Source organism: Halichoeres trimaculatus, unplaced genomic scaffold, assembly GCF_033239565.1.
Source record: "Halichoeres trimaculatus isolate MK-OKI-2021-1 unplaced genomic scaffold, fHalTri1.1 fHalTri1_scaffold_13, whole genome shotgun sequence".
Lineage (NCBI taxonomy): Eukaryota > Metazoa > Chordata > Actinopteri > Labriformes > Labridae > Halichoeres > Halichoeres trimaculatus.
The window spans coordinates 8527967-8545605 of NW_027437191.1; the positions used below are offsets into that span (position 1 = coordinate 8527967).

Sequence of the window (17639 nt, forward strand, 5' to 3'; positions counted from 1 at the left end):
GTGTATGAATATGGGCTCTGGTCTTGATTGTGCATGGGCCTCTGCACCCTGTGTGACCTGCTCCAGCTTTGTATGGCACCATTGATCCACTTACTCCCTTACACGTCCAGTTCAGTGTGTTTAATTTGCCTTCGAAAACAGTGATAACCTCTGTTTGCACATTGTTGTGGTGTGAAAAGCCTCCCTTTGTTTGCATGTGCGTGGAAATATAGATGTTAATGTTTGCAATAGAGGGGCGAATGTGGGACTGGTGATGGTGTGAGAATGAAAGTGTGAGTGAATGCAGGCGTGCGCAAGCCCGTCTGTGTGTGTGTGTGTGTGTGTGTGAGGGAGTGTGTGCCCACATACATGTTTACTGTATATGTGTGTGTCTGCAGTTACCAGAAAAATCCCGAAACCTAAGACAAGTGAAGTCAATTTGTCCTTGGTTTGAACATTGTACTAACCCTCCCCCAACCTGAAGTTTCCGAACCAAACCTAGGATCCATTCTCTTACCCCCATCAAAGATAAAGAAAATATGCCTCTGCCATATTTTCTTTACCTGTCCTGTGAATCCTACGGCAAAAGAAATCCATTAACAAAATCCAACAAAAACGCTGTCTGGTCAAAGAAAAAAAGAAATCGCTTCAAGGTACCAAACAATTTAAAACGAGCAACTTCAGTGTGGAACCTAAAGAAAAGTTCAAAAAGCTCATTTCGAATGCAGACCAAGGAAGGAGGTGTGTTTATGCACAGCACGCGATCGAATCCCAGAGTGTAATGGCTTGGCTTTGGCTATGTGTTGCCCCTCAACAGGTCACAATCTCCGTTGATGGGATCCTCACCACCACTGGCTACACCCAGGAAGACTACACCATGCTGGGCTCTGATGATTTCTTCTATGTGGGTGGGAGCCCCAGCACTGCGGACCTGCCCGGATCTCCAGTTAGCAACAATTTCATGGGCTGTCTCAGAGAGGTAGGCAAACTCCAGTGAATACCAATAGAAAACAGGTGAATGCTTACTTCAAATTGTGAGTTTGTCATTTCCAATTCTGTATCTGCATTTGCATTAAAGGCTTCAGAACAGTGCAGCTGGACGAAAATAAAAAAAAGCACTCTTTCCTTGAAAGTAAAGGAGAGCAGAAGAAAATAAAACTGCATGATCAATTAAAGCTGCTGAGCTGGCAGAGGAAGTATCAGACTTTCAATATTCCCTGGCTTAATGTAATTCATAACACTTACTGCAGTTTGTGTGTGAGGAAATATCCCCAAAATTGCTTCTGTCACATGTAATTTGCAGCCTCAGCTTGAGCGTGCTGCTAAAACGCCTCCCAATGGGCAGCAAACTGAAAGAAATATTCGCCTATGATGAAACGCATAAAACCGTTGTTGTTTTGGGACGTTTGTGATGTGTTTGCTGGCTCTTTGAGCTTTTGAGTACAGCCAAGAAATGTATTAAGTGCCTCGTTATTTACATTTTGCTCACCATTACTTATTCTGCAGAAGTAATAACTGTAAAAGAGGGGCTGGTGGCTCTTTGGAGCGGTAAAAAAAGCTCCACATTGATTTCTGCAGTTAAGCAGCAGTCTTAAAAAATAAAAGAACATCTTGAAGGGTCCTTGTGTGGAGCCGGTAGTTTCTGACATTACTTTGATAACGTCTGATCGGTAATTTTATCCTTTCCACTTCTCATCTGTACCTGTCTACATTTAGAAGTTTGTTTTTAGCTCAGTTACAGGGTTAAAAGGAATGTCACTTTTGATGAAATGAATGTGTCACAGATAATTTCATTTGCTGTCAGCAACTTGGAATTATAAATTACCGTCATGCTTTTGCAATCAGAATGTTGGCATCGAGTTATCCAGGATGTAAAAGCTGGAGCAGAGACTGCTGCAGCATATGAACTGAAACAGTAACAGCAGCCGTTCTAGTCTCAGATAAGTGAATATGCATCCAGTTGATAATTAATCTTGCATTGTCACTTAAACCAAGCAGAACAGTGCCTCTGTGTTCAAAATAGAGAAATGAAACATGATAAAATGTAATTAACTTTTTCACTTTCGTCCCGCGAGGACTCACATACCTCAATCTGGTATCAGCCAATGAAACATCTTTTATTTCAGTCATCAGTGTTCACTTTTAGACACCTCCAATCTGACCAAGTTGATTAACGGAGCTGTAGATTCAGCTCATATGTCACACCAGGTGATCAGATTTTGAAAAATCAGAGAAAATCCGAGATATGAAACACCACCAATACAAGATGTTTGAAAACCCTGGTTATTCCCTACGTGCAGTAGTTAAATGTCAGAGATAAGGCACAGTGAGCAGATAGCTAGGTTAGACTCCTGACAGGGTGAGCTGGACCCTGCATTTGTCCTGACAAGGGATGCACCGATCCAACTTTTCTGGTTCTGATACCAATACTGATCCCTAGGTTTTGGGTATTGACCGATACCAAGACCAATCCGATACCAGTGTTGAATAATAACCTGCATGTCCTACTGTGGGATACGACTTTTAATGATTTGGGTAAAAGGCATAGGATAAGTACAGTGGATTTCTGAAGTTAATAATTATTTAAACTATATAATATTTGAATGTTTATCAGCAAAAATAGCTTCAGAACTAACAGAAATTACTATTCAATTGTAAACTTTCTATACTCTGTAGACTGGTAATGCAGCAAAAAACAAAGAAAGTGCATCAGAGGTAATATTTCAAGTCAAGTAGCCAAGAAGGTGGGTTGAAAAACAGGCAAAGAGCTGGTTGCCTGGATCAGCTCAATGGACTGGGCCTGATCCAGCTTTGAGGGGCACCGATACCCGATGCCAGGTTTTGGTAGTTCTGACGGAGTTCTGTTTTACCCTCCCTGCTAAACACTAATCTACTAACAAAACCTAGATACAACCCATTGCAAAACCTTCATTTAATAATGACTTCACTGATTAAGAAGTGACAGATTAAAAAGTTATTAGAGCTGAAACGATTCCTCGAATGATTTCAGGTACTCGATTACAAAAATTACTCGAGTAATTTTCTTCGCCTCGAGGAATCGTTTTTATTTTCAGAAAAGATCAAAGAGTGGTATTTCAAATAGAGCTGAGGTCATATTAAGAGAGTTTTCAGACTCCTCAAGCTACCTCTTATACAAAATAGCAACTAGCAACAAATCTAGCTTCTTTTCTGGAGTTTGGAGACTAATGGGTTATTCTACGAAACGGTTGCCATTTGGGTCCGCAACATTTGATGAGATGTACAAGGCACAAAAAATGTGTCAAAGTGTGTTTAAAAATTTTGGAGCTACCAAAGCAAGTGCTCTTATTGACATGCTGTATCAGAAAATTCTATTTCTTGAAGAGAAAAATTTTCATTTGAAAAATAACTGCTCTTTAACTAAACAATAATGTATTTTATCCGATTACTCGATTAATCGATGGGATTTTCAGTAGAATACTCGAATACTAAAATATTCAATAGCTGCAGCCCTAAAAGTTATATGTTTCAGCAAGGTCAAACATCAGCCTGATAATTTGTTAAAATTAACATTTTTATTGAAGCTAACACTAGTGAGAGAAAAATCAACTTTTCACACAGTTTTGTTTATCGTTTCCTTCATGTTCAAATTTTAAGTTGCTTTGTGGTGATCAGTATATCAATGATGCACTCTTCAGCTCTGCTGCTTGAGTCTCAGGATAGGATCCAATATCAAAGTATCCTCCATGTTGCTTAACATACTAACTGAGCATGCTAACAAAAACCAATGCTGTGTCCAAAACTATGCACTTCTGCATTTACACGCACGGTTTTGACTGCATAAGTATGTTCACGCTGACAGTATAGAAAAATGCCGTGCACTTTGATTTCTCAGCTGGCGCACTCAGAACAGTCAAAAAGATGAGTGTGGAACGCTGGACAGTTCTCACAATGAATGATCGCAATATTGGCTACTTAGAGGAAGGGACAGGAACGGATCAAACAATGGTTGATGGATGTAATCAATAGAAGACCTGTACATGGTTGTGAAATTCGACCTGTAAATGGTTGTGAAATTCGATTGTAGTTTTGGGTAAATGCGAAGCCGCAGTGTTTGATTTGGGACAACACGACCCTGTTAGATTTTGTGCACTGTTCTGGTAAGTGCAGAGTGTACACAGTGCACTTCATGTAAGTGTACTGCTGAAGGTATGCGATTTGGGACACAGTGCAACACAACTGCCAGTGTCAACAGGCAGAGGTGTAATATGTGGTAACTACTTCCTGTGGACTGATCTGACATAAAATGTGAGCATGTTGTCTCTGGCATCACTCTGGCTATCAAGCCTTACTCCATTTTGTTATGTGGTTTTGACCAATCAGAATAAAGTCTACAGCACAACTAGGTAGTTGAAAAGACAGGTAATTAGACAAGCTGATATTGTGACAGACAGTTGATCGCTCCTTTAAATCTCATTAAAAGCTGCACAAGCAAACATCACATGAAACATGCATGAAATGGTTTGAGGACCTTATACAGTGTGTTACAGTCTGGTTTTCTTTAGTGCAAACATGAACAGGAAATAAACTAACCAAACTACTTGACTGAGTCAATGGGGATTAACAGGTCATTAAAAATGTAGGTGGTTTGTTTACTCACCAATTCAAGAGCTTTTAAACTGTGGTTTGCTTCCTTAGCATACATATGAAGCGGTGCTCAGTGGGCACACAGGAGCTGTTTCTATTTGCATGGCAACACTCACCATGATGTCTGAAGTTTACAATAGCAACATTACCATGTAGCCGTGTTTCAATCTGTCTCTTTCACCCTCTCATCTTGGCTGTTTGTCCCTTCCAACACCACCAGCTTCTCAATTCTGTGAGTAGCCAGTAAGCCCAGTGATGTGCTGCCAAGCTCAGTGGAGCACTTTCCAGCACGTCTTTCATTAAGCCAAGTTAGCTTCCATCAGACCACTATACACTCCCTTCATCTCGTTTTGAGGCATACGTTTAGGTGCTGGCTGAGAGAAAGTCACCTTGTCTGAGATGTTTAACATTTCCACTGAGACGCTCAGACTGCCGTTCTCCCAGTAATTACCACATTGGCCCGCACATCCCTGGTTCTTTTTCAAACTTTTCTCTTTTTTTTTTTATCTCAGTTCCTCTTTCAGACACAAATATATTGCACTCAATTCTAACACTGCTGCCTCTACTTGTTATGTATAGCTTCATAAATAAGAAGCCTACGAACTCACACTTGCTTATTTAGTTTATATTACTTATTCTCTGTCTGTTGCTCTTGGATGGCACCAAAGTGACAAAATTATAATTAAAAAATAAATAAATAACTCATATATAAGAACTTTATCTACTTGTTGGAATCATGAAAGGATTAAAGATTAATAAATAAATTAACGAACTGCTTTAAAAACGGGTTATGATCAACATGACCTACCCTATGACGCAATTCATATTGTTCCAGGTGCTTTTTTAAGCTGTTTGTGCTCATGTGATGTGTTGTTGCAACATTTTTGATTTGCAGCTCTTGACAGCAATGCAAGTCCGTCCAGCACACTGCATGAAAGATAAATGAGCACTCCGGTCCTCCAGGCTTGCAAACAGTATACAGCCTTACAGCTACTTCGAACACTGCTGCACATTTGCAGCATTAAAGGAATTCAGAGTTTTTGCCTGCAAACCTTTAGCTTCATCAGAGACAATTCCTAGAGTTAAGTCTGTGAGACTTTGTGTCACTGAGTATTTTTTTTCCAGAGCTTGTTAGTTGTGTAATTTGATCTTAACCATTTATTATTGAACATGTACTGTAAACATGCTGTGTCTTAGCCTCACTTTGTATCTGAAGTCTTGTTGAGTCCATCATAAATGAGATAAAGATCTGTGTTAGGGCAGGTAAGGCAGCAGCTGTTCTTCACATTGGTAATGCAGTAAGTTTCCACATAAGGCCTGATCTAACCCTCACCTGAGCCCCCTCATTTATCTTCAAGCACACTATCCTCCCCAGCGTGGTTATATTTAAGCAGATCTTGGTTCCATAATAACTAAAAATGTGCTTACACAGACTCAAGTTCTATGTGTACAGACTGAAAATAAACTACAGGAAAGGAACGTTTCAGTGGACTCTTTCCAGGAGAAGTTTATACATCTTACTGTGAGAGATACACTTTCAGAACCAAGCTACACATATAATCAACTTAATATGAGGTTACATGTTAAACTTATTAACAGATGAATCAGTTTTTACGGCTTTCTACAGTTAATAAGCTCCTCAACAAGTAGACTTTTCTTTTGTACGATAGCCCGAGTGATCCAAGATGTCTACTTCCTGTTTTTTTGAATGCAAGTTTTCACACATACAAAATAGTACAAAATTAAGCTAGCAGACAACTGTGACAGTTATTCAGCTCAGCTAAACATAGGATTACATGGGGCAGCTGTGGCTCAGTGGTAGAGTCGTTACCTATCAACTGAAGGATCAGGGGTTTGATTCCAGCTCCAGTGTCCTTGAGCAGGACACTGAACCCCAAATTGCTCCCACTGTTGATCAGTGGTGTATGGATGGTGTTCGTTAAAAACTGATAGTTACCTCAGCCAAGGAGGTTATGTTTTTGAGAGAGTTTGTCTGTGAACAACATAACTCAAAAAGTAACAAACACATCTTGATGAAAATTTCAGGAAATGTTTAAAACGGGATAAAGAAGAAGTGATTAAAATTTGAAGATGATCCGATCACTGTTTGGATCCAGGATTTTTGTAAAGGATTCTTTTTCATCGTGACATAGGGCTGTTTTCACCATATGTGTATATAACTCCACCATAAATGGTCACATTGCTTTGCAAATCAACACACGACAAGGTCATGATAATTTCTGTCAGATGTTAAAGTACGATCCAGATCCTGATAATATTCTGGATACTAAGATCTGGATTATGAAACATGTACTGGGTCATCATAATTTTCAACACTGTCAGGTAACAAATCATTGTACAAACCTCCAACTAAAACCAAATTGTAGCAGACAGTCTGCTGAAAGGGAGTATAACATTAAAGTAGGACTAAAGTGTTGCGTGACAATCACAACATGCTTGGCAGAGGTCTGCGCTTTCTGAGTGCTTTTCTAGTTCCCAATAGAAACCTCTGCCATCAGTGTGTGAATGTGGTGTGGATGGGTGAATGAGACAAGCAGTGTAAAGTGCTTTGAGTGGTCGGAAAGACAAGAAAAGAGCTATATATGTACTGCTTCATTTACTATTTACGGTAGTCTGCCCGGAAATTAGTTTGCAGACATGGACAAACTCTGTTGTTCCATCAGTCGTCTATGATTGTTTCCGCGCTTTGTGGTAAAGTATGGTAGTAGCAGAATGGTAGTAAACATTAACTGAGGTCAAGTGTCTGTGCTACAGCTTTAACATATGGCCGGCTTTACTGGACTTTAATGTTAAAAATATCAGTTATTTGTTTACCTAAATAGCACTGCTAGTACCAGCTAGCGAACATGACAATTAGGGGTGTACCGATCACAATTTTTTGGCCGATCATCGGCCTTTAAAAAGCCTGACCTGCTGACACCGATTTTTACTTTTTTAGTTTTTTTATAACTGTCAGCATATACCTTCAGTGTTCTTAAACAACCAATAAAGTTTCCTGAGTTTTAGGTCTCAGAGCAAAAAGCAACAATGGCTGTCAAACCTTCCTGGAGGTATATAAGATCAGTTTCATATGTAAGGATGGGCCGGTCACAGCTTCCCAAAATTAAGGAAATCGGCATCCATTGATTGGCCGACTGATTGATCGGTGCATGTCTAATGATAGTGTTAGATTGTGAACTAAACTAAATGTGGACATCCTTAGTCACCACCAACCTCTGAGGGAAGAACCTGCCTCTCTCAGCTGCTCAGTGTATTATTAACTCAACCCTATGCAAAGATAGCTTTTCTCAGCAAGGCAGCACAATTTGACAGAACACCAGTTATTAATAAACCATGCTGCAAAACGAAGACGGTCACAAGCACTTAAATCTGACTGTAATGATGAGAGAAGCACTACTTTTATTTTCTGACATGTTAGCAGGTATCATCAGGTGTCTGTGTCTGTCCTCCACCGTGCAGAGCTGGTTAGCTCCATCAGTGTCTCTCATTCATTAAAGCGTTCCAAGCTGTGAAATCACCAAAGTCAGGATTGTTGTCGGCAGCCCAGCTCACGCTGTTTGGCTCTCCCACTGGAGATGTGGGCGATTGAGAGGCTGCACACGAAGTTACAGAAGCTCTCTTAGCTTTGTGAGTCTAATGAACAACGAGGGTCAGCTATCATCATGTGTTATGAAATCTCAATCCGTGGGAGAGACAACCGTTAGCTACATCATTCAATAGCTAATAAGTTGCTACCAGACGAAGACAGAGCAGCTTTGATTGCACAGCCTCTGGAACGCTCATTCAACTATGATCACTAATCACCAGAAAACAAAATGCTACACCTGAGGCTTCAAAAGTATGATTTTATAATAACTAAGCCTTTGTCTTACACAAGCGGCAACCTCCAATCTAAAAATATTAGACAATGCAGAAGTGCTAAAATCTGCGGTTTCTTGAGTGTCTGCTTGAGGCTGGCTCAGGGAGTACCAGAAGTCACATACACACCAAGCCAAAAAAAGACATTTTCAGAGCAGAAATTAACCTATTTACAGCCTGGTTCAAAAAAAGTCTCCCATCTGAGTCGCTAATTTTACTATCGCCTCACACTGTACGGGTGGTGAATCTTTTTCTAACTATGAGGTTAAGAGGATATCAAGATTGTAAGCTCGCCCAGTCAGAGGCACAACTTAGCTCATGTGACTGACATGGGCCCTATAGCTGTACTCAAAGCCCCCTCAGCCTTGATAGCTGATCTGCTTCAAAAGTCGGTTTCAGAAACAGACGGATGAAGTCAATGCGGTAGTGCTGTTTCTCAAGCGTCCACTTAAAGCTGGCTCCAGAAGTACCAGTAGTCACATACACACCAAGCCAAAAAACGTTTTCACAGCAGAAATTAACCAGTTTACTGCCTGGTTCAAAAAATGTTTCCTGTCTGAACTGGTAGTTTTACAATCGGCACACACTAATTCTGCAGTTAAGAGGATTTCAAGATTGTGAGCTCACCCAAATAGAGGCACAGCTTAGGGTCACATGACCCGCAGGCCCCCTTTAGCTGTACGTGAAGCCCTTTCCACTACCAATATGGCCGCTATAGCCGCTGTGCTTCATTTTCTGGGGAGACTACGGCCACTTTTTATACAGTCTATGGTCTTACATGGACATGTTAGTTCAAATCATTGAGCTTTAATCTTTTAGATACTGACCTTCTAGTTTCTCCTGAAAAAATAAACATTTAAAAAAATGGCCTGAGGAAAAAAAAGAAAGAAAAGTCTTTTGCAGCCAGTGTCAAGAGACCATTTAAGAAACTGCACTTTTTTGGGCAGTGCAGTATTAGCCACATTTCTCTTCCTCAGAGCTTTCTACTTGATCCTGCTGTTTTCACCATCCAGACACTAACTTTGTGAGTGTCTTAAAATCGTCAATCTGTCTGAAAACAGCTGCCGAAGCAGCTGAAAACATGATTGATGAGTGTTCTCGTTCAACCCAAACAGTGCCATTTAGACAGCAAACAACAATCAAGAAGCAAAATGAGCAGAAAGCTGCTTAACATGCCCAGGTGTGCTCTGGGAGCTACGGAGTCACTTTATTATTCTCTGAACGTTCCCCCTCACAGGCAGCCCGCTCCACGCGACATGAAGACATCTGAAGCTCTGCTCACATCAAAATAATGATCAGCGCAGCTTTAGGGTAACTAACGCTTTAATGTAAGGTGAATACTTAAACTTGGCCTGTGATGCAGAGGCAGAGGTATCTTTGTTGTGTTTCCACTAACAAGCGTGACTCAGCGTGAGCTGGCTCTTGGGAGGGAACATTGGGTGGACAGCTCCATGGAGGTGATTCACCATGCGGTTGGGTAGTTGTAGCATTGTGTGATCCTCAACTGTTCATCATATGTTGCTCCATTTAGCAGGCATGATGCCAGCTGCTACCCAGGATTGTGCGAAATGCTCACGACTGGTTTTGTTATCCTACCTTCATTCAGAAAATATCTTTTGTGGCTGTTCGAACACCAGCTTGAAGGTTTTCTATGAGCTGTATTATGTGTGTGTGTGCGGTGTGTGTTTTCACCTACATCTGCCCCTTATGCATCATCCTTTTGTCTCTCAGCCTCTCTTTATCTTCAACGCCATATTTATTCCATCCTGCCCCCTCCACCTCCTTCTTTGGATTTAATATCCTGGGATAATGAGAGAGTGATTCAGTTGAGTTTAGCCCGTTGCTCGGCTCCGAATGCGTCAGTATTTCTGTCCGCCTGTGTGAGTAGAAGTGTCTGGCTGAGACGCTTCAAACGCTACTGGAGCAGGACTGTGGGTGCACATCGGTCTCTGCTCACTATTAGATAAAAAAAGTGCATCACTTATGAATAAGCTGAGGGAGGCATGTGCTTCTGCTGAGAGCGGATTCATCCCTTTTCTTTCTGTCTGACAACTAAAAAGATTGTGCGTGCAGCCATCACAGCCCCTCTCTCTTTAGTCTCCACTGCACTTATCTGCCCCCACAGGCTACATGCCATGTCATCCATACACACACACACACACACACACATGTCCCGCCCACGCTCGTGTTTTGCCATGTGGGCTTGCACTGTGTCACATGACCGAGGGAGCCGCTGGGCAGCCGCCATGACTCTCTCCTCTCTGGTCAGCCTGATGTTTGCGGTGCCGTGCAGTCAGTTCCTTCTCACGCCATCCGCTCCCTCCTTCTGATGTCACAGGGCACCCGTGGCGGCGCTGGATCTGTGTTGTGGCAACTTGTGTCAGACTGTGGGGGAGGCCGGGGCATGCGCTGTCACAGCCACTGAGAGAGGGGGAGGAGCTCCGTGCAGGAGGCGCAGACAGGGCCAAAATTTGATGAGTAACAAGCTGAGAAACAAGCATGAGGGGATGGAAGGTGTGAGAATAAAAAAAATGGAGGGAGTGACAGAATATTGGAGCGGACTGGAGCAGGTGTGATGAATGTTAGCAGGGGGCAGAGGGAAACTGAAAAATCGTGACACTGACAGCGATCAGGAGAATGATAAACAAGTGAGGAGAGGGCAAAGACCAATATTTGGCATTTGAGAGGAATCAATCTCCATCAGATGTGTGTTAGTCGCCTCTGTATGTTCAGACGCAGCTTGTTTTTCCCTCTAATACAAATGCAAATGTCACTCTGTCCTTTTAATTATTAAGCTTTTTAAAATAACCCCTGAGAGGAAGCCAAACAATGATGGATGGGTACAAACCTCAGACTTTAATGGAACGCGTGCACCTTTCACACTCACCTCCCTACGTAGGGTGAACTCTGCGGCTGATGCTCAACGTTTGTTTACCTGATTTAGCTCCAGGTTTACCTTTATATAAGCATTTTCTTTTCCTCAAATTAGGGTGACTCAGAACTCAATTTATGTAATAGAAATAGATGATTTGTGAAAGAAATTCAGCAAATGTATTACAAAAAAGGCAAAAAGAGGCTCAGCACTCAAAGTAACTGAGGGCAATCAATCTCTCTATCCTCTTAAGCTAAAAATCTTTGGATTCTTTGCAAACTAAAAATTGACAGTTTATAAACTTATCTTTATGTATTATGAGGTCTTTGTTAGTCAGTTTGATCACTTTTGCTTCCAAGTAAAAAAAGACAGCCTTATGAGACGTTCACAGTCGAGTCTTTCATAGGAAATCAAAGACACATCTTAATGTAGCGTTAATCAAACACAGAAATCCACTGTCTGTCAAAGAATCTACATAATTCTTTGATGTTGTCCCTACTAACATTTTTCTGTGGGGTGTCTTTGGGTTTGATTTCAGGTTGCCCCTTGGTTGCCATGGGTAGTTTGTGTCACTTTCTCTGTCATGTGATGGTTAGATGTTTGGTTCCTCCAACGTTCTCCTGATGTTGTAACCTTTTATTAGAACCTTTCCCGGGAATGTTACTTTTTGGTTACCTTTGTTATATTACAACTTCCCCCAACCTTTAATCAATAATTATCATTGTATTAATGCCAATAATAACAAATTTATTGACTGTACCTAACTGTACAAGAGCACATTGTATGAAATGAATGAGCAGGCAAATCTGATAGGACACTTTTTTTATTTCAATATGAAATACAAATACCACAATGAAAAAAAATGGAAATATAGAAAAATATATTATGAACAATAAAAAATATGAGCAAAAAATATCTCAGCTGTTGAGATCAAAAATTTTAAAAAGGTAAAAAGCAGAGCACAAATTGGTAACCTGTTTTGGGTTACCAAAACGGGTTACCAATTTGGTGGCTCCTTCTTTGTCAGCTGGCCTAAAAAGATGAAAGAAAAAGTCTTGAAGCACAAGTTCACAAAAGCACGACAAATCACACTCCCATCCCTTGTTTTCCAATCACCACAGATTATTTTTGAATCATTTCAGTATTTTGAACATTTACCAACAAAACAAATTTCACAAGGATTCACAGAATTTACCGTCTGTGAGGGGTGAACTTGAGCACCTGCCGATCCAGTCCTCTATCTCTGCCACCTTCCGGCTGGGGAAATTGTGGTGGCTTTTTTTTTTATTTTATTTTTTAATTGTTAAATGTGATTGAAGTACATGAAGATGAATGATAAAAAAAGACAAACATACTAACCAATGGAGCTAATGTTTTGATAAAGGCTGTGAAACACAAAGCTATAATGTGGGTTCACTGAACCTTGAGAGAATCTGTCACTGAAGTGTTGAAGAGTTCAAACAGCTCTAGTGTGCCTAATGAATATAATAGTGTTGACACTGGAAAGTCTGTTTTTTTTTTTTTTTTGTTTGTTTGATTGTTTTTGCTTTGACAGAAAAGTCTTGTGCTATTTTTAAAAGCAACAAATCTTTGCTAATCTTTTTCTGGGTTTGAAATCTAAGGTCAGTGCTGAAGAACAACAACCCAACAACCTGTGAATGCTTGTGTCTTCAACATCAAGTCATTCCCTCTATCATCCCCTATCTACAATACTGAAATTTCCAATATGAAAATACAAATGCTCAATCCAATTCCTTGACAGGCCTTTTTGTGCCAACCACTACCTTAATGAGGGACAATCAAAATCAAATTTTGGTGGCAACCTCTTAGTTAGCCCTTGGTAACTAAATTAACAACTTAGTTTAAACAACTACCATATAGACCCGAATATAAGAGGAGGTTTTTTTTGCTGAAAATAATGTGAAAAAGTATAGTTGTCTGGGGTCTAACCAGCGACACGTGCTAAAAGTTGTTCAGGGCAGCACCAGCTTTTTGTAAAGCCAACAACCTCACAGTGGCTGCCGTGATCTGCCAATTACAGCAGAGACACGGTGACAGGAAATGAAAAATGAGGAGGCACACTGATTGTCCAGAGCAAGGAGGACCAAGTGTTGGGCAAGTTAACACAACTGAGGCGGAGTTATGATGCTAACATAAGATAATGACGGTTGGTAGAATAACTGTCATGCAGACAAAAAATATTGAGATACAGAGTGTAATATCCAAAGGCCGTACATCCAAAAAGATTGTCTGAGAAATACTAATTGTAAAAGAAAAAAAATATGTTTGTACTCACAGTGGCTGTTTCCAAGAGAGTAACACGAGGGTGTGTGTGTTTGTCATTAAGAAACATAACGAAGACATACCCATTACCAGAGCTGTCATCAGGAATAGACTTGAAACAAAGATCTAATAAAAATGAATTTGGGGGCAAAAATAAAAGCAGTCTCTATTACTATTTCAATGATTGTCACAGAATTTCAATAAATAGTTACAAAGTAAATATTGGTTAATAGTAGTGCTGTCAGGCGATTAAAAAAAAAAAATCTAATTAATTACAGGATTTGTAATTAATTAATCTAATTAATCTCGTTTTAATCTCATATCTGCTTAAGGTCCCAAAATAAATAATTTGAATTCCAGGACATTAAAATTACATTAAAAGACATTAAAAAACATTTAAAAATAAGGTGGGAATATATACAACACATTTTTAGGTACCCTGAGGCTTAAGGAACACATGAAAAAAGTTTTATGGTTATATCTTTACAAAACCTACACAGCCCTGTACCTAAGATAAGCTGATCTGATTTTTAGGACGTTTTTTGCTTCTGTTCACATTTTTACTCGATGTGGACTCAATTTTCACTGCAATATGAACTTCTATACTTCTATGAGGTCAGGAGAACCAGGGCTAAAGGCTAAAAACTGTGAGGAACTATGTACAAAACACTTTTTTCAAGTCTTGGATCAAAGAAAAGTGAAGTATTTTCAGTTTAACATGCTCTGAACACACAAACTGTTGCTCATTGGTGCAGAGCAGCCCCAAGCTGAAACATGACACCAGGAAGATGGAAGGAAATTTTCAAAGAATTCTTTCGATTTAAATACAATACATTTATCGATCATTCAGGGCTTGTTTGATGCAGTAAAGAGTGTAGAATTACCTGTTTTTTTTTACAGAATTGAGCTAGAGCAAACGGTTGATTTTCTGAAGATTTTCAAAAAGGACGAGTGAATAAACGAGATGTGGACGGCAGTCCCCTAAACAGCGCTCTCTCTTCCCCCGGTTCAAAGCATGTTGCTAGGTGTGATACATTCAGGGACCGTCGGAAATTTGAAAATCTGACGAGAATACCACTTTTTTCATGTAGGACAAACGGTTTGTAAATGCTAGACATTTGAAAATAAGTGCGTCTTTGAACGCCTCGCGGGTTTGGGATCCAGATTAATCTGCGTTGATTTTTATGACGCGTTAATTTGCGGTGTAATTTAATCTAATTAACGCGTTAAAATGACAGCCCTAGTTAATAGTCTTTTTCTAAAGATTGGTCTTGAAAAGAGGGGAGTCATCTTAAAATCCGGTCAGTACGGTATGAAGGGGAGTTACAGCTAGTGAGTTTTCCTCAGAAACAGGCAGCAGCAAATAAGGAAACATATCTGCACTCTATCATTGTTGCATTTGGCAGAGGATATTGGTTCGAGACAAGCTTTTAATAGTATAAATAATTTAGTATTTCAATCTGCAGTGCATAAAATAAATAATCATGTTTTTCTATTTATTTGTTATCTACAGGATATTTTCAACCGCTGTAATTAACAGACTTTCTGTGAGTTAGATATATTTAGAGGAAAGCTCATTTTACCGTTATGTCCAGTTAAACTTCCCCAACAAGTCTGTCACTTTTCACACCTGCAACGAGAACATGTCATCACTTCAAAAAACTCAACTAAAAGAAGTGACGGAGGCAAACCGGCTCCCCAGGTGCAGCCCTCAAATTAGAAACTCAAATTTTCCACGTCTGATGTGATGAAGCTGCAGGAGGTGCTGCAGACGCAGAGACACACTGTGTTTTCAGCAGTGAGTGCAGCAGCGGCTCCAGCGACGCCAGTTAATCTGAACATCTCCTGGCAGGTTTGTCTGACAGTGTACTGTAAGTGTTGCTAAGTATCGTGTGTTATACGGCACAGCGAAAGATGCCTGGATTAGAAACTTCATGGTTTTCTCATGTTTGTAGCAGTATCTAATGCTATTGAGTGTTGTGCAAAATATGAGAACAAATATAAGAGATCAGATCTTGTTTTTCCAAGCAGAGAGTAAAGGCAAAGCTGGTCATTATGATCTCTGATCATGATTGTAAGCTTTGTTTGATTATAGCCCAAAGCTTCTCTATGGTTCTGTACATAAATATATCAACTACACTGCTTTCCCGATAAAAAAAACACAAAAAGCTCAAGAGCGTTCCCTTAAAAGCTGGGCCCGTATGCACGTTCAGTCATTAAACAAACGGGACCATTAGTCCTAACGTTCTGTTATGGAACGGCCTGTTTGGCTGCAGCGTTAGCCGCATCCAGGACTGCAAATAATCGTCCAGTTAACTAATCACACCATGACAGAGATGCAGGTGCAGATTACGTCATAATTAAGGAGAACCTCTGGGAAAACCCCATCAAACAAACTCAAACTGCGCATGTCTACCACTCATAAACAGTAATAAACCTGGCAAGTGGTGTGACTGGGAGAAGATCAAAAATAGTTTTTTGAGTCAGAGAAATGGGCATTTTATTACAAGAATACACAAACAGCTGTTACCAGTGTGTAAATCAGGTAAACAAAGAGAAAGAGAAAGTTTGGCGATCTTGAACAGACTAAATGTGTGTGGTGTTTCTGAGCGCACGGTAGGAAAACTCAGAAATAAAATTAGTAATATGAAAGCTGCTTTGCAAAACAAGCGCCGCAGCAATGCCCCGGTTCCTCTAAGAATAACTTTTAAAGCAGTTCATGAACTCCAACATTTGACCACACACATCTTGGAAGGATCCAGACGAATTAAATCAAAAAGTGAATCGAACTTGGAAAATTGATGGCAGCAAGCCTCGCTGATTTGTCTCCCTTGTCTCATCTGTTCACTTAAAGAATGTGTCTCCTAATCTAAAGTTTCTGTATGGCTACACATGGCCATCTTTCCAAAGGATTGTCCACTGTCTTTGCATATTTCGTCTCTAACTGTAATGTAATGTATTGAGCGATGTCTGCCTTTAACCAGCCAATCAGGCACTGTTATCCTGCCGTTAGCGCCTGTAATGGTGGGGTCTCCCCCCATTAAAGCAAACGCTCTTTTGGGACGTTAACCTGGCTCATGAATACCGCTAATCAACTTTTTTTTCACCGTTAGTAGAAACGATACGTTTTCCCTGCTAATGGCTTGTCATGCATAAAGGCCCTGGTGAACATCTCTTCCAGCCAGAAAAACTGTCTCCTCCTGTTGTATCAGGTCAGCTGTTTATTGTCTTAAATTCTCAAACATCTATGTTTGAATAGGCATCCTGTGAGTTTATATGCTCATGTGGGATGTAATCTTCAGGATTATGATGTCATCCAGCCATCACAGTGCAAATATAGGCCTAAAACATCTTGGCACACTTTGTGGACAAAGTCACACCATCATTCATGATTATAACATTTTGCTGTTTGTTTAAGTTGTCCTAATTTTCCGACACATGAATCCCTCGCTGTAGAAAAACTGCTATGAAAACAGTCTTTATCTCAGAGGTGGCCATATAATGAGATATTGTATTTTTTTCTGATATCCTAGTACGAGATTTGATGCCTCTGAAAATAGGTCATTGACATTTGGCCGCGAGATTTCGACCTTCATGACGACACAAGGATCCTCTCTTTTTATTGGAGTAATCTGATAAAGCAGCTCCTCCTCTGTGATGTCAGTTAGTCACACAACCACCACCGAGGGATACACCCACCAAGAGCCGAGTATAAACGTATAAACTATACATGTTACAGTACCGGTTTGACTCACCACACTGAAGCGTCCTGAGATGATCTGTGTCGAGGTGGATTTTCTTCCTCCTGAGCTGCAGAACCATCCGGGTCTGACTCGGGGTCCAATACAAAAGGACGTATCCTACACTCTGCCATTTTATTAGTGCTATCAATGCCTTACCGTGAAGTTTTGGCAAACAGCAAACTCCCTCGGTCTGCTCCATTCAATGTGGTGATTTTGTAAATACTGCCATGCTGCAAAAACCGCCCCCTGGCTCTACC

At 40.4% G+C, this 17639-nt stretch overlaps 1 protein-coding gene across 14 annotated transcripts in view; it reads left to right on the forward strand.

Annotated features, from left to right (window-relative positions):
* The window catches only part of nrxn3b (neurexin 3b), a 436915-nt gene that overhangs the window by 107327 nt on the left and 311949 nt on the right, over positions 1 to 17639 (forward strand). For all 14 annotated transcript variants that reach the window (XR_012599431.1, XR_012599430.1, XM_074684952.1 and 11 more), the window contains one exon: positions 797 to 958. Coding sequence is in view for 12 of the 14 variants with exons in the window: in XM_074684952.1 (XP_074541053.1) it covers positions 797 to 958 (162 nt within the window). In the remaining 2 variants the exon portion in view is untranslated. The remainder of the gene's footprint in view (positions 1 to 796; positions 959 to 17639) is intronic.